The 24,496-nt window shown below is 35.8% G+C and overlaps 1 protein-coding gene across 5 annotated transcripts in view; it reads right to left on the bottom strand.

The window, feature by feature from the left end:
• Positions 1 to 24,496, bottom strand: part of DEUP1 (deuterosome assembly protein 1) — a 41,703-nt gene that overhangs the window by 1,724 nt on the left and 15,483 nt on the right. For 3 of the 5 annotated variants that reach the window (XM_088159375.1, XM_088159374.1, XM_088159373.1), the window contains 7 exons: positions 22,416 to 22,628; positions 17,798 to 17,943; positions 17,083 to 17,185; positions 15,280 to 15,477; positions 14,201 to 14,287; positions 11,437 to 11,636; positions 4,865 to 5,006 (listed from right to left, as the gene is read on the bottom strand). In XM_088159375.1, coding sequence (XP_088015501.1) covers positions 4,865 to 5,006; positions 11,437 to 11,636; positions 14,201 to 14,287; positions 15,280 to 15,477; positions 17,083 to 17,185; positions 17,798 to 17,943; positions 22,416 to 22,628 — 1,089 coding nt within the window. Of the gene's footprint in view, positions 1 to 3,493; positions 3,569 to 4,864; positions 5,007 to 5,037; positions 5,166 to 11,436; positions 11,637 to 14,200; positions 14,288 to 15,279; positions 15,478 to 17,082; positions 17,186 to 17,797; positions 17,944 to 22,415; positions 22,629 to 24,496 lie in introns of all 5 variants that reach the window. The other 2 variants (XM_088159376.1, XM_014877568.2) reach the window with 2 other exon arrangements.

The raw sequence follows: 24,496 nt of genomic DNA, 5'->3' as shown, positions 1-24,496 counted from the left end.
ATTCCCTATTTCCACAGCAACTAGAGATAGATTTGGACTTTGTTTTCAACTTTATTGAAAACTGCTCTTTAGCAGCTTTTAAGCTAAAAGAGACTAAATTAGAAAAATATACTAATTAGAAAAATGCTCTAAAGCACCAATCCATTCAAATTCTTTGCAGCAGACTGAGATGAAATTTAGGGATTTCCTATAGGAAACCCCTTTCCTTTTCAAAGTACAGAAGTAAGTGATAGCTGTAAATAAATTCTGAGTTTAATCCCATCTTTCTTGAGTGAGTGAGGCTTCCGAATGTACAGGGCTCCTAAAATGAAATTCACAGAAAAAGCAGAATCTTCCTTTTCTCAAGCCCTCCAAATTAATGTTTTAAAATGATGGGCAAGAAAAAGTGACTTAATTTGACATGCATGAATAAGAAACCTAAAGGTATTGGAACACTTTGTGCCATAACACCCCTCTCTCAATCCTTGAACTATCAAGAATAAGAAAGAATGCCAATCCTCTAAAGTTTAAGAAAATGAAGGGACATCACCTGCCTTTGGTTTTCTTCATAAACATGTGCATGATTTCCCATTTATAAATTATCACTGTTCCCATATGAAAAGTTTTTCCTGACATTTTGAATGCCATGGCTACATGCCATTTATTCCTTCATGGGCTAGATCACAAATACATCTTGTGATGTCAAGATTCAGTGACAGAATTGTTAGTGCTATTTTAAATTATTTGAAGAAGGCTTTTGTGTTATGAAGAATACATTGGATTTGGAGGCTTCACTTAAAGAATCACCATGTGTTTCCCTTACTGAATATCAGCTATGAAATCACTGATTCAATGCTGAGCAAATAAAATACTTGCATGAGAAGCATGAGAAACTGGGCAAATCTGAATCTGAATTACAAACTTAATAGGAGTTATCACCTAGACAAAAATGTCATGTCAGACTTTTCCTTATGGACTGCAGATTTACACAGATGCCAGTCTTAGAAACTTTACATCAAGTTATAAAAGATTGTTAGAGATTCAGGATAATAAAGCTTATAATTACTGACTTGTCATTGGAAACAGATTGGCCTCACAATCAAGCTATCTTCCCAAACTGTTAAATGTCCTTTGTTTCAACTGGTACTTTGATGTGTTTCTTCTTGAAATACACTGTAAACTCCAAATGTGGTATTTCTGAATTGCCTCAGAGTGGAGAGAAGAATGTTTATCACTAAGAATAAGCAGGTCATGGCTCCCCACAGCTCCTTACCTGAGGGTCAGACATCACAGACTATGATTTTAAATGGGTCCCTAATGCATTGTTTTTCACGCACTTTGAGAGAAGGTTTTATCTAAGCAAGTCTAAAAGGCAAAATTCCTTGTTAGCAGCACTTTGCTTTCCAAGCCTCTGGTCTGTTCTTTCATTGTGTTCTTTATTGTATTGTCTTTACTTTTGGCCTCTGAGGAAGAAAAACCACAAAGAAAGCGCTTTAATCCATGTCTCAGATTCATGGTCCCTGGTTTTGAATTTCTTTTTCTAAGATATTACTGCTTTTATGTCTTTTGATTTTCTAACTGAAACTGGATAGGGATGGGTTCATCATAAGCTTTCTATCTAACTTGTTTGGGTAATAAGGCAACATGGACTCTACTCTTTCATTTCTACAGTGCTCTAGCTGATCTCATAATTCTTTGGTGTATACCAGTAATGAGAATCACCTTTTTGCCTCATCATTTGCTGGAAGTGAAAGAGTGCACCTGACAGAGATACATATTTCTATAGATGAAATATGTGCTAAGTATGTCTTCTGAAATAAGAACTGCCCAAAGTCGTTAAGAATTAATTCTGGGTTGCTTGGGAGGAGCCCTTCAGGAAGCTATAGCTCTCTCAAAGAGAGAGACAAATCTGCCTAATTAATTTGCCTAGAAGTAATCTCTTACTTGCCCCATGAGTTGTCTCAGCATTCTTGGATGCACCTTCAGCAGGGCAGCAAGAAAGATTTAACTTGTGGGATATTTTAACATTTACTGGTCAAATCATGAGCAGCCAAACCCCAGGGCTAGAGTCTTCTCATGCTTAGCTGTTTCTACTTTCCAGGAAATATTTTGTAATACTAGGAGTAGAAATTGGTCTGGCTAATTTTAGTCTCATAGTGACTAAATCTGGGAGGTTTTGAGAGTAGTTTCCTCTAACTCTACACTGCAATACATATTAGGCAGCAGGTACAGATGCCCATCTTAAACATTCTTCTGCTCATATATGAAGATTAAATTTGAGATGCCTAGAAAATTGCTGAGTGGCATAGAAGATTTTTAGAGGGCATACCTAGCTAGGTAATAGTAATACCTAGGAGTGAGAGGCATGGACTATAGCATGCCTCAGGGTAGGATCAAGACTGCCAAAATAATTCCTAATGATGTCCAGTGACAGAATTTCCACAGCTTTCCATTGCAATCTATTTATTAAACAAGTTTCCTTACTAATGTTAGAAAATTCCCTAATGCCTAATTTAAATTTTAATTATTACAGCTGAAGTCTTGTATTTCCAAGTCTTGAAAGCCAGAACAAACAACTGTCTATCATCTGAAGAGAAACATGAGACAGTATTTACCACTAAAAGATCAGGCAATCGTTTTCTGAAGTTGCTCATTCCAGAAAGAGAGCACAGCATAAAGTACTGTTCAGAGAAGAAGTATTTTCCTAGATTTGAAAACCCTTGAAACAAGAATTTTTGGGGTTATGGGAATTTCCAGTGAATCCCAGCTGAGCCTTCTAGTTTATTTAAGGAAAGAATGACTTTCTCTCTATATATAAGCTCTAAGTAAGAATGTGAAAGGGCAGAGGTTCCAGTGGAACATTTACATTTATCTGTCTGAAGATTCTCTGCCAGGAGGAGTGATGTAAGTTACTGTCTAAAGCCCTACAGACTATTTTCTCTCTTCCCTCAATACCAAGAGAGTAATTTTGGTAGGTATCAGGACATCACCTGGAAATCTGATGTTTTCTATTTGTGCTACAAATATTCTTCAGAAAACTAGTGCCTTATAATATTTTCTGAAGTTTTGAACATACTGGAGATTTCACATTGGCCCTGTCCCTGTGTTCTATACCCCTGAAGACCTCAGAACTCTGTCAAAGAACTCTGGTATAACCTACTGTGTATTTTTCCCCCTCTTTCTCCTCAATGCAACAGCTTTGCATTTGAATACAGAACTCTGGAGTAACACTGTTGAATGATTTCTGCACTAAAGCATTGTGGTAAACAATGTCAGCCCGAGTGACGATTTAATTTCAGTGGTCTGAACTTGTACCTGTTTCAGTGCCACTGATTTGGACCTAGACTCTGTATAAGAAATACGTCTTGCTTAATAGTTTTGTTATGTACTTTGCCCACACACCAGCTGTAAAGTCTTGGCATTGACCCTGACCTGAGTGCCAGCTGGGAAATAGTTTCCCTGCAGCTTGCAGAAGTGTCTTAGAATGGACATTTTCCCCAGGCTTTCTGGAAACAGAAGCTTTGTGATTTGGTGTCTCTGTCTGACATTTCTGACAGAAGAGAGAAGAATTGGTGTTTATCAGACTTGTCTGTAAAAGTCCAAACGACTCTTTTCCTGATTTGTAATTTAAAAGGAAAAGCCTCAAGCCATAAGAAACCAAAAGCCATTTACTTAAAATTCCTGTGAAACAGAAGAATATAAAAGTGGAAGAGAGGTCAAACATCTGGGGCTACATGGTTCTCATTGTTCTCAGGCTACTGGGACAGAGCTGAGGGGACCACAGTCAGGGTAGGGCTGCACTGCATTCCCTGCTTCCCAGACATGCCATCATTATGGTTCTTCCTACCAACAGTGAAATTCTGGACTATGGAGATAGTTCTGCAGCAGCCACATCTCTGATAGGAAAGAATGTGCATTTGTTTCTCAAGTGGACAGCAGACTGGGGTACAACAACCACAGGTACAATTGCCAGTCAATCCCCCCTAGTAAATGCTGAAGTCTTTCTTCTTCTCTCCTCTACAGGTTCAACCAGAGCCCTGCAGCTGAGGACCCTGTAGCTCATTCCTCACATTCTTAATTCCACTGCTTACTGATGGTATTGTTTCATGGTTTGAGGTCAGGAAAGTGCTAACTGTCAAGTGCAAAATAATAATGGCCTGTAGTGGAGGCCTAAGGAAGAAGAGAAGATACTAAGGAAGAGGATAAAGCTCAAATTCAAAGGGAGCACTAAAGCCAAATAATTATGGAAAGATTTTCTTAAGTTGTCCTAGGCCAAGTGACATTTGTCCCACTTGTGAGGGAGGGTGATAGTCTCCAGCCTATGAAGACTAAAAGAAAGAATGCAGTCCTATTACTCTTGCGCTTCAAGAAAAATAAGGATCACAGTAATAATTTCTGTTTCTTTTCAAATACAGTAGCTAACATATGGAAAATCGTTGCTGTGATTTTTCTGATTTCATCCATCAATCAAAGAGATGTAGAGCAAATAGGAACTTGATTTGTCTAATGGCACTTAAGGCAGTAAGTTTGTAGGTATTCTGGAAATACATTTGAAGCAGAGTGCTCTTACACAGGCAACACAAAGTAAAGTGCTCCAATATAAAGCCAATAAGCTAAAATGTAGAAATCTATCTCACAGTCACATAATGGCATGTAATTATCACCATGATTATTAGAACAGAGGTATGGCTCAGTAGGGGATGTTTAATCTCCAGAAAAACAGCATTTCTCTTAAGATAAGGTATTTCCATTTTTGCTAGGCTGGCATTGTATAAATAACAATAATGACAACAAGAGTGATCTAATTCTTGGCTCCTCCAAGGCTGCATTTGGTCCACAGATGGATTTTTGAAAATATATGTGTTATAGGAAAATACTTACTTACCGATAATTTTATTTCTTCAGCATTGTAAGCAGGTGTCTGAAAGCTGCCTTTTCTGCTCACTTCAGGGAATGGCCCATGACAGCCCAAAGGATACCCCACTGGTGGTAATGGAGATTTATAAACTGTTTTCTTTTCATGACCTCTGTGAAGTGGATGAGAAGATAAAGTGTTACCACTTTTTGAACCAGTGATACTGCCTTGGCCATACAAAGCAGGACTGCAGTTTCTGTGGTATCCACCAGCAGTGAGCATAGTAGTCTGTTGACATTCCACTTTCCATGAATCTTTATTTTGGAAAGATCTAAAAGAAAAAAAAAGAAGTATGAAACCCTTGCTAAAGCTCTTAAGCTATCAGGGAAAAGCCAAGGTTTTTTTTTTTTTTCATTTATTTGTTTACATAGTTTCGATTACTTAGCTGTTCAAACTGCTTCATGCATGAATTTATGGGCATAAGATTCAGCATTACCAAATTGCAGCAATTTAGCAATTTCCACCCAGGTTACTGTAAAAGTCTGAGTGTGCTTTCTCTTATCTGCTTCAGCTGTGAATTAAACCACCCTAATTTAAACCCTTTCACTGGAGCTTAGATTGGGGAACCTTGCCTTGGTTGCTATAACTGTGGCAGAATGAGCTAAAACACAAACTCACTTTAAGTATTGAAGATGCCAATACTCCTTAAGTGTTTGTTACCTATTCTTTGCTGATGGCTACCATTCCTTTGGCTTTCCAGTGGCAAAAGCAATGCAAGCACATTTTGGCTATGCCTAGGAACCAGAGTGAATTTAGCCACACAAATAGAGGAAATGAAATATGAAAGTGTGAGAGGAGAGGAAAAAGCTTTTATTAGTGGTTGGATAATTAGTCAATTTTGATCTAAAATCATCTTAAACAACTATGTTCAAGTGGCTAGAATTCAGAATAAATACTTCAACAAAAAATAGTACAGGAATCCTTGCTTCTGTATTTTTACTGCAATGATAGTTTTGCCACTGATTTAATGATAACAGTTTGGAGATTAATATAAAAAATTATTAGATTTTTAAAATACACTTTCTAAAAAATTGTACAATACCATGCTTTTGTAACAATAAATGAAATCTCCAAGCTCAAAAAAAAATTTAAGCATTTTATAATGATGTTTCAAAACTCTTGTATCTCAGGCATCAGAACTGATGTGTGAGTACATATTCCTAATAATTTATATTTATGTAAAGCAAAAACTATTAGGGTTAATAGCAACATAAAAAAAAAAGAAAGCCATTTTCTTCCCATTCAAAATAGTTAACTGAACAATTCTGATACTGTATTGATAAAAGCAGAAAATTTTGGGACTTGCTTGCCCAGATGTCTGTGAAATTACACTAATTTTCAATTGCATCATTCCTTGTGTTATCTACCAAAACATGCAAAAAAAGTATTTCAGATTCTATTAATTTTATCTTAAATTATTTCTGGCTGAGATGAAAATTTCCATTGTATTGAGGTCTGTGCTTATGATGAAATTTTAATCTTGGGAGGTAACTGCTATAAAATGATAGCAGTTTGAACAAATTCTATCATTGTAAATATCCTAAAAGAGTCTACTAATTTGAAATGCAGCTATAAAAGCTTTTAAAGACCATTTTCTCTGATACTAAAATATAATTTAATAAATATTCAAGAGTATGCAGTGCTACTCCATATTTTTTTATCTTTTTAAATAAAAAGAACTTGCTAAGTGGAGGGAAAAGTCACTGTTTTCTGCAGAAAGATCACACCATCATTTTCTAATCTTCATTTAAATATTTGGTGTTGGGACACAGTGGCTGTGGGGCCTTGATGGACCTGCTTTTACATAAGCCTTCTGCTGGTTTTCATGGGGATGGAGCTGATTTCCTTCACATTAGTTTGTATGAGGCTGTGTTTTGGATTTGTGCTGGAAATAGTGTTGGTAACACGGGGATGTTTCAGTCACTGCTGAGCAGAGCTCACACAGGGCCAAGGGCTCTTCTGCTCCTCACCCCATCACACTAGAGAGGAGGTTGGGGGTGCATGAGGATTTGGGAGCTGATTCCAGCTGACCATTGGGATATTCCAGACCATATGGGAGCATGCTCAGCAATAAAAAGCTGGGGGAAGGTTGCTTGGGCATGACATGACAGGTGGTGAGCAATTGCACTGTTATCACTGGGCATCACTTGCTCCCTATATTCTAATTAGAGCATTATTATTACTATTGTTATTGTCGTTATTACTACTGGCTTTCTTTTCTGTCCTATAAATGGTATCTCAACACGTGAATGTTACTTTTTTAAAACTCCAATTCCTTCCTTGTGAATGGGGGAGTGAGCAAGCAGCTGTGTGCTGTTTACCTGGCAGGTTAAACCACAACAACCCTAAAACATGAAACAGTATTCAGTACATGGGCTGTGCAGAACAACTCAGAGGGCTAATGAAGAACTTCAATTTTTTTTTCTGATTATAAAAGAAGCTGTGATTAAGATACTCTGAATGCTACATCAAAGCAAATTATAAGCATGATGCTGTATTATTATTTGTTACTATAATTTTATTTTTACTACAATAATAATATTATTATACATGCTGACATAAAATTGAGACTGTTCACCAAACCTTCCAGTTTTCTAAATCACCTAAAATGTTTACTTTTATGGAGGCAGAGTTTTCTCCTTTCTTTCATGCTTTTCTTTGGGCACAGGAGAATACCTTTTTTATTTTTATCCCTATTTTGAAGTCCATTCCATCTATGATTTGGATGAAGGGCATCGTGAAAAAAACCCTGCCACAACTGAAGATAGATGGCATGAATAATAAAATCACAGGTTTTTGTTGTTTTTTTTTTTTAAATCTCTTGTTCTGACCTTTTTGGAAGTAATTTTCTCTCTAAACCCACAGTAAAGTCTATGTGATCTGTGTTCTTTTTTCCCCCCCAGAACTGCTCTCTATGTATTTAATAACAATTATCAATGTTGTGTTATAGCTTCCCTCAGAACAGAATTTTCAGATCTGAGTGCTTGACTGGCTACTTGACTTGGGTTATGGTAGCCTTTAGATAATAAAAATACCTTCCCCCTCCCCCCCCCAAAAAAAAAAAAGAAAAAAGAGGAAAAGAAGAAAAAAAAAGTTTTCTCAAAAAGGAACTCCCATTCTCCCATTCCTAGTGTGATGCATAGGATTTCTGGGGCTGCTTGGTATTTTGGAAAAACATGACATGTACATTGAGGTGCTTTGATAGGGATACTGGGCCTTTACTTTGGATGGTTTTCACAGTTGTGGTTTAAACTTCTACCAGTTCATGTGCAAAATAATATCCCAGAACACAGATCTACTTTAAATAAAATCTGCAAATTTGTAAAAAGCTATCCATTTGTTAACACTACCAATGCAAATACACTACTACTGCAGCTGAACAACTTATGCTTTCTGTGTGATTAGTGTCATAGAATATTTAACATGTACACATACCACACAAATAATATCACTGGTGACATAGGTGACAGAGGGGACAAGCAGTGAAAGAATAGTGTCCTCACAAAGGAAATTTATATAGACAGGATCTACTTCTCCTGGCTCAGACATAAAATCTGCTTGGTCCCTGTGCAGTCAATGACTTTAGTGATGCAAAAAACCCCAAATTCCTTACACAGCTTTGCTGGTTGGCATAACCAGTCCTGAGAAAGAAAACTACAGATCTTTAATGACCAGAATGTCTTCAAGAATTTGTGCTGTTGCTTTTACCTGGAAAGTATAATGGCTAGCTTGATTTTTAAATGGATAAAAAGCCTTTTGATGAAGAATTGTTTTCACTGCTTCCACTTTATCTATTGTAATAACTGATATAGTGGTGAGTGTGACTAAGAGTTGTATGATCTCCAAAGAGTAATGAAAACCTCCTTAACACAGATATTCACTGCAAACACACATCCATTAAGAGATCCCCAGGTACCTTAGCAGGATTTAAATCTTAGCATTTACCCTTCACTTTTCCCACAAAGTGCACTTTGGCTTGATCAGTTACCCATTTTTGTGCATATTTTTGCGGTAAATAAATAGCTTTTCATTTTCAACTCACTGGCATGTTTTAATTTTGGAAGAAACAAACTGAACATATCAGCTTCATGAGAGAAAGTCCTCTACAACCATGCCCAGATTTAAATCAACTGCATATGGTGAAGGTCTAACTAAAGGATTGAAATCTTGAGGGTAGGGAAAGCTTATGTCAAGGGCAATTAGAAGTAAGATAATTACATAAGAAAACAATAATTAATTAAGATGCTTATCGGTAGAACATGGGCATAGTCCTTTTTTAGCAAAAAGATGCAATTTCTGCATTATCTTATGTTCTAATATTCAGAAACTCAGAGTATACTGACAGAAAGAAGAAGTCATGCCACTTTTTGGATTACCAGTATAACTTCTTGCAATTTCCTGTGTTTTCTCTAGAGGTCTCCTCTCTAAGACATGATGGTGCCTGTGCCCAGGATTCCAGTACTGATTGAGAGACACAATTGAAAAATATTGTAGACTATATACCCGTCCCCTGCACAAACACCATGTTTTCTAATTTTTTATCATATAAAAAACGTCTTTTGTGCCCTTTCTCCACTGCCATAATTTCCATGGAAACAGAAGAGCAAATTAAACCAGAAATAACAGGGTTTATGCTCAGAATAAAATAAACACTCCAGATTTTAACTTAACCAACATCAATTTCCTAGTTTATCTGCATACATCTAACAGTTGAAAATTTAATTTTAGTTTTCTGGAAAAGTCCTGAGGTAGTTTTCTGTTTGGGAACAGTGAACTGTTAGTCCAGAAAGGGCCCAGTCATAAAAACACTGGCTAGGTGGTGTGCATACACAGTATATATCAAATCAGCACGTTTTAAAATCTGTGTATTTTTTTATCTGAATAGCTTTTAATTTAGGGATTCTAATGCATGATTTACATCCTGAAATCCAGGCTCAATATATCTGTTTCATCATATTAACTACAATAATAATAATAATGATAGCAATAATAATTTATATTGTGTTCAATAGTCTGGCTGAGATTTCTGTGAGAAAGGTCAAGTCTCACAGGTGTCTCACAGTTTTGATTGATCTTCCAACAGCTATGAAATCACAATCCAGCAAATTGCATGCATAGTTCTATTGTCTCAAATATTTATGTTAAATTAAATTTCACAGTCTCTTATGTACAGTCTCAGAAAATGGGAAAAAACCTTAATTTTTCCTCACTTGTAAGGAGTTGAAGCATGAGCAAAAATTGCACTGACCAATTTTGTGCAGAAAGATTATTCTACTGTGCAGAATAATCTGTATCTCAGTTTACAAGTATTTCTTTCAGCAACATCTTCGATGTAATTGAAACTTCACAGGAAATCAGGCATACCTGCCACTTCCAAAGATAGGAGTATGCATGTGTGTATATATGCATGCATAATGTATACACATATATATACACACATACATATAATATATAATATAATATGGATAGATATATAATATATCCATTAATTTTTATATACACATGAATACTATCTCCAACATAAAACAACACTCTTTAAAAAGAAAATTTAGGCAAAAACATATACTAAAATGCCTCTATTTTGCAGAAAGAAAATAATTTTAAATTTTGCCAAAACCTAAATGTATGAGTTTGAAATCTTAACATGTCCAATTTTGACTCCAGCTATTTCAACTTCACTTCACAGAACTGTTTCATGTTAGTGCTATCATGTCAGTGCTTTATTATAAATAATCAATGCATTTAGCTTGCTATTAATTTTTATCTTCCTGTGCTGTGAAATAATGTTTAGCAAAGCGTTTATGGTTTTTTGTATTGCTTTGTTTTTTTAAATTGCTATGCCATGATTATAATGTATTTGAAGGCAATTCAATGGCTCACTGAGTACAGGGAAATAAGAAGAAAGTTATCACTACAATGCTTTCTGTGAGTCTGACTATTCTCAAGTCTCATTATTTTTCCGTAACAAGGAGTTTATTGTAGGAATGACTTACTCAGGGCATCTGAAATTCTGTTTCTTTTAAAAATCAGGTCACCCAAGAACACTGAAACCAGCCAAGGCATTAAAATATATTTAATGAAACTTCCAACAAATTAAACTGGAGGACACAAAGCTTTTCAGCAGGGCCCATACTTCAAATTGCTTATTAAGAGAACCTCCCATCGAGAAGTTTACCTCTCATGTTGATTTTCCTATCCTTTCCTTGTCTTGTTTTTATTTGGTAGTAAAAATACAGTCTGCTCTATTTTTCAAAACCTGGAACTAAGAGTAGCTTGAGCAGGACATAAAAGGTTTTTAAAATTTAATGTGCTAAATACTAGAATAGATATTAAACATTTCAGGGACTTCATTTATTGCTAATTTCCATTAGCCATCCAGAAAAATGTACGAAGTCCTTAAAAAAATACTAATTAGGCCTGATATTTATATTGGTGGGAGTTCTGAATGAACAGAATCAGCAAAAAACTTAGCAGTTTGGCCCAGTCAGACCTTCCAAAACACTTAGAAGAAGTTTCATAAATGTGTACAATTTAAACATTACCTCTCTTCCTTTTCTCGCATCTTTGAATGGGTTTGGTAGCTGTGCTCCATTTCTCTGTATGTATCCATGCAACCCAGTATTGATGTTTCTGTGTCATTTTGTAGTTTAACGAGGCTATTTTGTAGTCTTAAATTCTCATGTTTCATTTTGTGAACAGAAGCTGCGAAATTTCCATGTTCTTTGTTACATAAATCTATGCACTGTGAAAGGAGATAATACCATCATTAAGTAGTTATTTTTTCCACAGTAAATGGGTATATTTTTAACAAGCAAACACAAAACAATGTTCTATGCTAAAGAAAAGACCTAGCTACCATATATAATCATGCAACATTTAGGGCAAACCAAGAGAATTGCCTCCAGAAAAAAAAATCACAGTAGATAAATGGAAAAGAAGGGATAACAGCCTCTATAACACAATAGAACAAATTAAAATTTCTCAGCAAACATGCATTCAAAATATTATTGTTGTAAATTTATTGCTTGCTTTGTAAAACTGATGACATAAAAGCAACCATAACAGCTATAGCTGCAGACTGTATTGCTCCCTCCAGTAACAATTCCTCCAAAAATAACAAGCAAAATAATAGGAGTTCATTACTATACTAGATACAGAGTATGTGTACAGGCACAGTTTAATATGTGTGTTGAGACAGTCACCTTCAGTTTCAGAAACAGAGAGTAAAGCCACATCAGCACAGTGCTCTCTGTCCCTGTCACTAAACCCTGCTTCTCAGCTGGGTTAGTCCACATGGTATGGAAAGCAAAATACTGAAAGTGCAAGCCACACATGCACTGTGATCAGGGGCTAAAGAGCCCCATCCACTAGGATATCAAGAAGCGAAGATGGAGATTAGCTCTGGAAGTTGTCTAGCCAGGATACTCTGTTCCTTTTTTTCTCCTATCACTTAATCCACAAAGCCTATGCTGCACACCTGAGACAGCTATTTTGGAACTGTCTCTGCAGAGTAGTGCACTGCATTTGTGTAATATATTTGCAATAATATACTGTCATCAAAAGGAAATTCTCTAAAGGTTTATCAGATTACACACGAAAGACTAAAACCCCTTGTGTTTCATTAAATTGTGCTTTCATATATTCCTAGATTTACCTTACTCTCTTGGAACTCAGTAACTCATTACAGATTTGGTTCTTAGTACACTGCTGGCACAACTGTGCTCCTGCATTTGAAAGCCTGTCTATTACTTGCACTGATTTGATGCCATCTCTTCCTGTGAACCTTGCCTTGCTTAGTTTTAGAGGGAATTTATGAACAGCTGGCATGGAAATGCCAGAAGGTATAATAAAATTTAGTATTTTGTGCAACTATTGGGGAGCAGGGGCTCAGCTACGTCTCCCAAGTGGGAGGAGTGGCAGAACGAGGGATAAGGAGAGCGCTAAGTCATCCTACCACTAATAGCTCTAGAATCAGCAGTAAAGTTATAATGGGCATGAACCCCAAAACTGAGCTGGCCCAGCTACATTGCTTTTGGCATCTAAACCCTGAAAGTAACCCTGCCTGGTGGTGCATTGTACCATACTGACTTAGTCTGGCACTGGTCTCAGAGGTCTGTGTTGTGCTCCACTGTACAGCACAAACACGACCATAAAAATCTCTCCAATCCCTGGAATCTTAATATCAAATATATCACAATCTCTAATGTGTAGATCCTCACAATATATTAGTAAAGCAGGAAAGAATTTTTAAGTCCACAAATCTACTGAAATACGTATTGACCTTGGAATATCTAGTAACTGGATTTTACTGTTAAAATATAACAAACATGTGATGTCTCTAAGGTCCCTTGTCAGACAGCTCTTCTCAATCTTCAAGAAAAGTGTCACTGCAGAGAAGAGTTAGACATGCATACACACATCCATCTATGCTCCCACAATAATGGATCATATATACACATACAGATATCCATAATAGTTTGTATGGATGTGTAGGTAAGACATCACTGATGGACATCTATGCTGCTTTAAGGGTGTGGATAAACGTAACGTTCCTTCATGACAATTAAGAGGCTACAAATCTCCCCAAAATGTATTTACGTTAGTATTTCCAAACAACATTCCAGTGGGGTTTTTTTAGTGATAGATACAGTAAATTACAGCATATGTTCTGTAAGCAGGGGATGTTTTGAAGCTTTTTGTGGAAAACAGCATATATACTATTTATTATACCTTCATAAACCACAGTTCTAGATAATCTTATGGCACACTTTTTATCAAGTAAATTTTAAAGCTCCACTGTTTAGGGAGATATAAGTACTAAACTCTGAAAATAAGATGGGTGGGAGCAAAATGTGTCATTTTTTTACACTGCTATTTAAATATGTGAACAAAAGGGTAAGATATTAAAAAGGAACATATTTTTGTCTGTGAGAATGATGACTGTTTAAAATTAAATAAGTGATACCACTTAAAAAAAAATAAGCTCCAGAAATGGTTTCGTGTCTAGACAGTTACTAAAAAATTTATCTTACTTGCAGTTTAAAACAATTAAGGTAAAAATTACTCTTAGCTAATACTCATCTTCAGGCTGTTTGTGAATACCACTTGGTTTTGATTATGTTGCACACCTCATTTTTATTTATTTAATCTACGCAAGCTAGAAATCTCTAAATCTGCCATGATCTTAACCTACATTTACAATAAATATAAATAAATATAAATATATATATAATATATATATAATATATATATAATATATATAAAAATATATCTATTCTGCATAATTCATAGATTAAAAAAAATTACCATGCAATTTTCACACTCCTGGTTTTCCACCATTTCTTTTAGATGTGTGTTTTCAGATTTGATAACTTGGTAATGGAATTCCAGGAGCTAGGAAAAGTTTAAGTTCTTAGTTAAAAACAAGAATATTACTCTCAACTGGAGTAACACAGTATAGATATATTTAAGCTTAATTTTACAAATGTATGTTAAGAATTACAAAATTTACTATAATATTTTTAAATATAGCAATACCAAAGTAGGAAGAAGTATTAAACCATCTATAAAAGATATACAAATGCAACACCACTGAATTTATTTACCTTTTTGAAAGAAGTAATGACTTAGGAAAACAAGAAATTCACATGCAGTTACTACATAGAAAGACGGATAGATTTTACAGGCCACTGAAGCTTCATGAAATCCTATTCATAACGTCTAGGAATTATATCTACTCTTTTAGTGATATGGAAATATCTGGTAAAGTGCACTACACAGGAGGAGATATCTCTCATTTTCCCCAGACACTAACTTTGCTATTGTCAAAAGTGAAGTATTACTTCAATCATAGTCTTCCACGTGTAGTGACCCCCTCAGAAAACGCAGATACCCAGAAACCTCTAAATATGATGGTTCTTTTGTTTTACAAACTAAGTAATGAAGATGAAAAATTTGTTTTTCAAACAAAAAATTGCCATAAAAATCCCCACTGGTATCTTATAGTTTCCAGCTATAAAATTACTAGAATTTTCTATGCAGATTTGTAAAAATTCTTCAAAAAGCTTTAGAAAAGACTGAAAAATAAGAAACTTAAAGCATATATAATAACCACAAATAGAAGTTTTCAAGATCTTTTGCAAGTTAAAATGATAACTAGATGTGATGGTCAGAATTAATTTCAATTTAGATGTACAGTTCACATTTACTGGTGATTTCTTGTTCCAGTATCAATTTGGCTGTTTTTGTAATACTTCAGAGCTATTACAGCACCACTGATAAAAATTACAGCAAGAAATGTGATGTCTTTTTTTCCACAGATAATGAATGTCATTATCAATAGTGTGGAGTAAGATGATGTGGGCTGCTTTTGCCTACTTGCATACCTGTTGTTTTGTTAACAATTTGTGTTTTGTCTCTAACTCCATTTTTAACTGTCTTTCCAGAAGACTAGCTTTCTCCATGATAGTTGCTATAGTGATCTCCTTCTGATGAAGCTCCTCTGTCAGGTCAGAGATTTCTGTCTTCATTCTTTCCTGCTCAGAGCAATGGGGCTGCTCCTCTCGATAAACATGGTTTCTTATCTGTAGCAAATACATTTCAAAAAGAAAAAATGCTGTGCAGTAAATATGATTGCATCACTTGCTACTTATCAGTGACTTTTTCTGCTGTTGCTTCGAATACACCAACTCTTCTAACTGAATCAGAGATTCTGAGATTGTAAAATAAAATGTCTTTGGAAGCCAGTGCACAGAGCTTTGTTTATTTTTACATCTTTTTTTCAACACTTCTCTTGTACTTTCATTTGCCTATTTAATATTAGAAATGAACAAAGTACAATACACTTCAATATACCTTTTAAAAGAAAGTAATAAAAATCACGTATAGAATTGGAATACATGATAAAGAATACCCAAGGAAATATCCATTCAATAAATTTAAGTATGATTTATTTATACTGCATTTAAGTTAAGTTAGGTTTAAAAAATGTTTGATGAAGTTTAAATTAACTTAGGAGCAATATAAATAAATCAATCTAGAGACTCTTTAATAAGAAATGATGTTAGAAATGAAGGGTATATATGGCAAATCACTTTATTGTTCCTGCCATTACATGTAAAATTTTAAGGTCGAACTTTCTTCAATATCTCCTGTGCAGAGTTCTCCAAAGTAGCAACACAAATACTGTTTTCCTCATCTTTCTACTATAACCAACAATTTAGTACTGACAGATATTTTGTTGTGTAAGAAACAAAACAACAAAAACCAGCATAACAAGCTTTGAAACCATTTAAAAAACTTTTTGCGGTACTATATACGAGTAACAGATGGCATTTTGTTTTCAGTTACGCAAACAGCACAGAAATATTAGAATTGTAAAAAAACAGATGTAGATTAAAAAAACCTAAAAGGTAGATCATGACTATCATGCCAAAATTGATGAACCCAAGTCAGATGCATCCAAATAGAGACATTCAAAATCCACTTGGCAAGCATTCCTGTAACCTGTTCTAGGTGGCAGGGAGTTTGGACCCTTCCAACCCTAACAGTTCTGTGATCTCTGCTTACATTGCTACTTGGCAAAACCACAATTTGCTTGTAAGACGAGTTCTGAGCATCCTCTATTTCCAAAGTATTTCAGCCTGCCAAGCTGAAATTGCCATTCCACAGTGCCATGCCACTGCTGCTTGCTCACAGCACTTTTGAATTGTGCAACGCAAGGTGATGCACAGTTCCAACGAGAGAGCTCTGCCCTAGACTGTGCAGCAGGTACATTAAGCTGAGCCTTGTGTGAGTACCTGCCACAGTGACTTGTATCAGTTGATCTGTTTGCATATCCTACCTCTGAGACCACCTACAAATTACAGCTTAGCTCCACAGCCTAATAATTACTCAGAGCTTTGTAGACTTTCTTAGTTGCATGGTGTTATCTGAATCGCAGTAATGTGTAGGCATGGTCTCTTCCATTACTTCACTGAACTAGGCAGGCACAGAATCACAATGTCAATTTTACAGCTACACAACTAAATGCAACCATATACGAAATCTTTTTCATATAAAAAACTTCATGCTCTCCTGAACCAACAATGCATCCTTCTGCTCTCTACAGTATATGCACATACCCTAAGTCAGTACTCTCTCCTAAAAATCCTATACTGCAGTTAAGCTCTGGAAATGATATGAAATACCTTGTTCAGCTCTTCTTGGTGTTCTCGACTTTCTGCAACTAGCAATAACTCAGTGTTTTTATCTTCTAGTTGCTCAGTAAGCTGCACACAAGATGATTGATGCCTTTAAGTAAGAAATAAACAAAACATGAAACAACCAGAACATTCAATACTCTTTACCTTGCAGTATCCTTTACAGTGCAAAACTGTACAACACCTGCTTGCTGATGAAAAAATATTCCCAAACATAATCAACATTTGGCCTAAACCAGGCTGAATTTTAGGAGATGTCTAGGAATTGAGGACAATAAAACTGTGTGCAGAAAGAATCCTGAAAGCTCTCATACACTGGTATTTTGTATAATTTGAAATGGCTACAGCAGATTAGATAAGCCATAAAACCATCACGATTTTATTCAAAGGAGGTAAGGGAGAATCTTAATTGCATTGTTTCCAAAGTGTTTTAATGCTGAGAAAATGAAAGACTGTCAAGATATAGGTAGAAATATCTGAAATGCGTTGATTTATAAAAATCTAGGCATCATTAAAGCCTTTTAACAGAGCCTGCATCTATTGCCTGAAATTGTCTGATATAATTGTCAATGAAAATATCCAGTCTAAAATTCAGAAGCTGACATTTGAATCCAGAGTATCTTTTCAAATAGACTTAATGTAAAACTAAGAAAAAAGTTATTGGCTCAGAAGTACTTGTTAATTTAATTTTCACCATCCATACTTTATTTGAATTTCCTGCATATCTTCATACTCTTTGATTTTCAGTAATTCTGTATACAACTTCTGGCATTCCAGTTGTATCCTTCTCCAGAGACCATCCCTTGACTGCAGCTCATTTCTCATTTCTGAGACGTCTGCCTCCATGTTCTAAAGAAACAAGCAAATGCACAAACAAATAAAACTAGACAGCTTAAAATGCTAGTTTCTAGCACATCATATTCAATACCTGTACATACATGATTTTAATTTTTGAAAAACATTGCTTCCATGTCAGTTCCTCTCGTCTAAAAAACAGATTCTGAATATTCTTTAGCCTTTGCAATGTTCCAATGCATCTGCCTCTGAAATTATCATAGGAAACATAGCTCAGAAGTTCTTTATTGTACTAAATGCATCTAAAATATATAGCTTGCTTGTTTTAGCAGGTTCTGCATCCTGGAACATGTTTCACGTGCCAGAATTGGTGCCATAAGTGGCTTCCATTTTCTATTTTCCTAACAGCATTTTCAAATTTATAAACTTGAGAAACTACAAGGCTGCATAGGTTTTCTTCAAAACTAGTTCCATCTGCATGGAGTTAACTGCTTATTTAAATGAACATCACAACATTTTCAAACAATCAAAGAAAGATTTTTCTTAGGGACTTGACAAACCTTATTCTGTTTTATCTTTAATTTCTGATTTATAGTGTTAGACAACCTGAAGACATATTACATTGGCATGATAAAACATAAATTCCAAAAAAACCCAGAATTCCACAAAAATATACTGGAAACATACTAAGTACAAGAAGTTGGAAATATAACTCACAAATAACAGAAGTAACAATAATAATCAGTGCTTGTAATAAATAGTAATATCCAGACAATATGTATTGCTTCTCACCTAAGATCCAAAAGCATGTTTCAGATAAAAAAAAAAAAAATTCCAAGGATATTGATCATTTACCTTTCAAACTATTATACTAAAAAGTTCACATTTTTCATAATTTCTTCATTTTATTTGAATATACCTTCCATCTTTAAGAGCAAAAATAAAGCCTTTAACATTTCAAAAGAGAACTGGATTCCAGAAACTGCACTGCAAGGAAGAACTTCAAAGGTTTATTTCCCTTAGAGCCTCCTATGAGAATGACCCTCCTTCCAAGAAGCCTGTGGTCTTCCTCTACCTGAAAGGGTTGCTGAAAACACATACGAAGTGCTTTTGCATTTTTTGGGGTTTTTTTGGGAGGGCTGCATATATGGACTCATTCATCTTATCCTTTGTTACACTATGGCCAAGAGAGCTTTTTTAAACACTAAAATGCAACGCTGGGTATATTCAAGTGAAATAAAGCTGAATGAACTATTAAAGTTGTTGGTAAGACTTGCTTATTCTCATCTTCATGACTCCAACCTTCAAGAAATATTCACAATTGTTTTATAACATATGAATTTGGGAGATGGTTGCCCCTCTGATTTAATTTTGGGCTGGATAAGGGAAATGAATTCTGCACAGTTGTGTGGCAGAAGTTGTATTTTCTGTGATAGACTGCAGTTACCACACATATTTACATAAATTGTATTTTCTTGTGAATTAAAATAGTAGCAGGAACAACAGCAGCGATAGCAGCAGCTGCAATAATAATTGAAACAGAACTTCAGGTCAAGAGCTTCACAGTTTCACTTATCAGTTTAAAAAATTAGATATGCATCACTAGAAAACATCTATTGCATCGGTTAAAATGAAAATTAATTTTTAAGCAGAAAACTTCAGGATTTATTTAGAAAATATCTCATATAAATAATCTGTTTCAAGTTGAAAAAATCATTAAATAATTTCTTTGCTTCTGTGAAAAATTTTGCTTCTACTAGCTTGCCAATCAAAACAAAGTCCCCAAAATTTCCTGATCAGCTCTTGTTCTAATTCTGCTCAAAGCTGTTTGTGGTGGGTTGACCCTGACTGGATGCCAGGTACCCACCACAGCCACACTGTCACTACATTTCCCAGCTGAACAAGGCAGAGAAACTAGAGAAATGCTCTTTGCTTCTGGAGATAAGGACAGGGAGAGCACACTCACCTGTTACTGCCAATGTGAGTGACTTGAACAGAACAGACTCAACTCAGAGAAATTAATTTATTGCTAATCAAATTAGAGCAGGTTAATGAAAAATAAAAACTAAATCTTCGAACACCTTCTCCTCATGCCTCCTTCCTTCCCAGGTTCAACTCCCTTCATGGAGTGCTTCAGTCCTTCAGGAACGGGCTGTTCCAGGGTGGGTCCCCAGTAGGGTCACAAGTTCTGCCAGCAAACCTGCTCCAGTGTGAGCTCCTCTCTCCACAGAGCTACAGGTCTTGTCGTGAGCTTGCTCCAGCACAGCCTCTTTCCTTCCCCCTGCTCTGCCTGGGATCCTGCAGGAGCTGCAGGTGGATCTCTGCTCCACTGTGCTCCTCCATGGGCTGCACCAGGGGCTGCAGGGGAATCTCAGCTCTGGTGCCTGGAGCACCTCCTGCACCTCCTTCTGCACTGACCCTGGGGTCTGCAGGGCTGTTCCTGTCCCATATTCTCACTCTTTTCTCCCTGCTGCACAGGGTACTTTTTCCCCCCTCCTCTTAAATACCCCAAGGTGCCACCATCACTCCTGTTGGGCTCAGCCTTGCCCAGGAGTGGGCCCATCATGGAGCCAGCTGGCATTGCCTCTGTCAGACATGGGGGAAGCTTCCAGCAGCTTCTCACAGAGGCCATCCCTGGAGTGCCCCCATTACCAAAACCTTCCCAACACAAACTTAATATACTGTTCAACCTTTTAAATACAATTATATGGTGTATTTTTACATAAATTAATGTCTAGCAGCCGATCAAATGCTGACTTTTCAACAGCCAACCAAGCCCCTTGTGTGATGTTTTCATGTCACCTCTCATGTTATGGCTGCAGATAAGTTTGCCAATAATTCACAGGGTAGAGAAACAGACTGCAGTCTACATTTAGATCTTTCAAACTTTGTATATTCTGTAAAGTCAACAAACTGCTCTTCCATACATTTCACTTTATTATTTGCTAATTAATAGTATAAGTGAAATAATTAGAAGCACACATGAAATTATAACAGGCATAAAGGAATACATGAGGCACAACAATTCTTGCTTTCATTGTCATCAGGGTTCTCCACACCAAGATTCCCATCTACTCCTTCCTCCTTTAGCCATATCATGTCCAACTATTGCCATCCTCCACCTAATTCTTGTTCACGTAAACCTGCTTACTTTTTCTGGCTGACAAAAGGCCTTGTACTTTCTTCTTTCTTATACAAACATTCCTTAAAAAATATTTTCCTTGAGCTACCCCTTTTCACCATACATTGACATCAGTGTTTCCCTTATGCAGCTATTTCCAAATGCAGCTTTTCTAACTAACATAGCAGAATTCCACACCACCAACACAGTTATTCTGCAATTTTCTGCCCTTTAGATGACACTGTTATGTACATCTAGCTCCACTTCTACTTAAAGTATCTTCAAGCTTCCTATATTCTCTTGAATATATGATTGCAAAATTCTTCCTGCTTGAAGATTTTCTTCAAGGCTACAGCACAATCTCTCTGTCATACAGCCTGTAATCGTGCCCCTGAGTGCCATGATTTGTTCCACTGCATATTCTAGTCCCACTGCTTTTGATGGCAGCCTTTCTAACAGGTCGTTTAACAAAACAGAAGCTTTGCTTGCACACTGATAACTTATATACAGGCAAAAGACTCAGTGAACTAATGTGCAAATGGCACGTATAAACTTGGCTCTTCTGACAACACCTGACAACACAATCTGAAATTAACCTCTGCCACATATATGCTAATTCCTATAAGGTATATTGCATATACTGTTAGCACTCTGCAAGACTGTCTATAAACAGAAACAAATCTTTCTCCAAAAAGACTTGAAGTTACGATAGGCCATTCAATATATTACTGAACTTATAAGTGCTTAAATAAATAAGCAAAAGCATGACTGGTATATGTCACCAGAAAAAAATATCAATGAGAATCTCATTCCTGATATGTTTCAAACACAGATAACAGAAAAGGTTGTAAAGATCTGGTATTATCTCAATATTGTCAGAACTCATACACCATGACCAAAAGAAGAGGAGCAAATGGCTGTCTTCAATGATCTGTGCTATGCTGAAAAACAGTAAACTAGGGATAAAATCTGATGTTCTTTACATGGCCAGACACAAAAAAAATTTAAAAATTGACTGCATAATCTCCTTTCAAAACTAAAAAAGTATACCATACATGTTTGTCTATACTTATTTGCTAGCTATATGGCACAATGAACAATAAGGTGTAAATCACATAAAGAGATTTCACAGAGGTCATTTATATAGAAGGAACCAAACTAGGGGAAGTTCATGTAGATGCTATAGATATAGGAGAGTTATAAAACCCTAGATACACTGACAAGACAAAAAATATACTGCTACAAATCAAACTTATTTCTGTTTTACTAAAAAAACCCAACCCATACTGTTCCCAGATTATTCTGTGTTCATGCACAGAATACACCTACTGTACGTTTATGTATGAAAATCTCATCTTGATTTTCCAACATCAATTCCACAGTCATAATAATAAACTATTACTACCTGACACTGGTTTTGGTACATTTTTAGATCCTCGTGGAGTTTCATATTTTCCTCTACCAGCTTATTCTTGTTTCTTGCTATTTCATTCACAATTGCCTTTAGCTTTTCAATAATCAAATCATCGTGTTCACTTTTGGGCTGGATATAGGTAATTATCTCTTCTTGGTTTTGTTTCTTTTTGCATATTTGGAGTTGATAATTCTGGGTCTGCTTCTGTAAACAAGAAAATATCTTAAATTAAACTCAATAATTGTATGTAAATTGCAAGGACCAAAACATTACTGCTGAAGTCATAAGACTATTCCCATCTTCACCTGTATTTGCTTAGAAAAGATGGCACAATTCAAACAGTTTGACTTACTTGCCCTCAGTAAAAAAAATGTTTCGAGAACCTGCAAGGGCACAGGAGTTTTTCAAGGATTTTTTTTTCTCCTGTGCTGTGTATTTTCCTAGTACTTAATGTTAATGAGCCTCAAATGTGAAAAAGGTGATTATGATGACCTACTCAAAGCAGTTACCTGTGAGAAATAATTTTAGAGAAATGTTCCTCTTTGATTCATTGAACTCAGTGGGAGCTGTGTGTGTGTGTGTGCCTCAGGATAGATATTAACCTTTGACTAGAGGGCGACCATTACACAGGTCATGTACAAACAGCTCAGTTACTACAGGAACTGCACTTCTTTGACATCATTATCCTTAAACTTGGGGAAGAATCATTCGTACATTTGGCAGAGTCCTACACCCCATGCAGCTTCTTGTACCAATTAAAATCCTAAACACAAAACTTCAGAAAATTGGTATTGCAAGTATTTCTGAATCTACAGGCATTGTGAAGAAGCATAATTGCCATGGCAACTGTTTTTGCTGTTTAAAAAATTATCCATATGGATCCCACTACTGGGAGATTAACAAGCAGCGCTAATCTTACAGAAGACTGAGAATTACTTGAAAAATGACAACAAAATATGACCTGGAAATCATATATCATGTGCAGAGATCAATTTGGGCAAGAAAATATAAAGTAAAAATAAATAGGGTCACAAATACCATATTTCACTGACAAGGACTGCAAAAAGTCGTACTTTAGACAGTTTTTATGTTATTGGCTATGTCCCCGTAATTTGTGTTGGCTGAGGACCTAAGGAGAATGGACCACTGGCTGCATATCAAATAAAAAGCAAAAAAAAAATTTGCAGGTAAAGTTTCATTTCTATAGGTAAAAAATTAAGGCCCCTTTGACATCCAAGTTATGGACTCCGATATACCAAAGTGTCAATGCATCCTGTGAAAAATAAAGTGCAAGACTCCAACTGTAAATCAAAGATCATGAAAGATGAATTTGAGGCAAAGATGCAGGAACAATTAACACTTTTGAAATGGCTAAGGGTAACAGTCCATCACACTTGTATTTCAAAAAATGGTGTTATGTTAAAGTTGTGAAGGAAATTGTCTTCAAAGCAAGTTCACTGACGGCAATGAAAGCTTCAACAGAAAAATGTGAATGATCACCCTGAGTACTCTATTTTGACTTGTCTAACTGCACAATCAACATGTCATCATTCAACAGTTTTGTCAAGTCACAGATTTGCTTTTTGAACACATTTGTATGGAAGTTCAATTGCTGGAATATAATGCTCTCAGCAGCTAAACTCAAAACATAACTGTCATCCTTGGAAACTCTGGATATGTGTAAAGAGTCTCATAGGAATTGTTAAGAAATGTTTCACCACCTTAAGATCCAATGAGCTTAGAAACAGTGCAAAAGGGAATGACCAGTGAACAACATAATTGGCTTCTCCTTACTTAATTTTCAAGCTGTCTTGTGGCCCAGTCAATTTTTAAGTTCTTTTCTGTTTTTTTTAAGAGATGGATATGTTATCATGACAAGATTAAATAACATATTTTTTCTGGATCAGAAGGAATTTAAAAAATATTAAAAAAAAAAGCAATAAACAAATTGGCAAGTAAAAAATAATCATTAAGTCAACCAAGGAACTGCGGGGTAACTTGAAGGCTGAAAAATATGAAAAAAAAAAAAGGGCTAAGTGATCCAACAAACAACTCCAAGAGTGATTCTGGAG

Source organism: Sturnus vulgaris, chromosome 2 (genome assembly GCF_052056855.1).
Source record: "Sturnus vulgaris isolate bStuVul1 chromosome 2, bStuVul1.hap1, whole genome shotgun sequence".
Lineage (NCBI taxonomy): Eukaryota > Metazoa > Chordata > Aves > Passeriformes > Sturnidae > Sturnus > Sturnus vulgaris.
The sequence above is the reverse complement of the archived record's forward strand: the minus strand, read 5'-3'. Positions and strand labels throughout refer to the sequence as shown.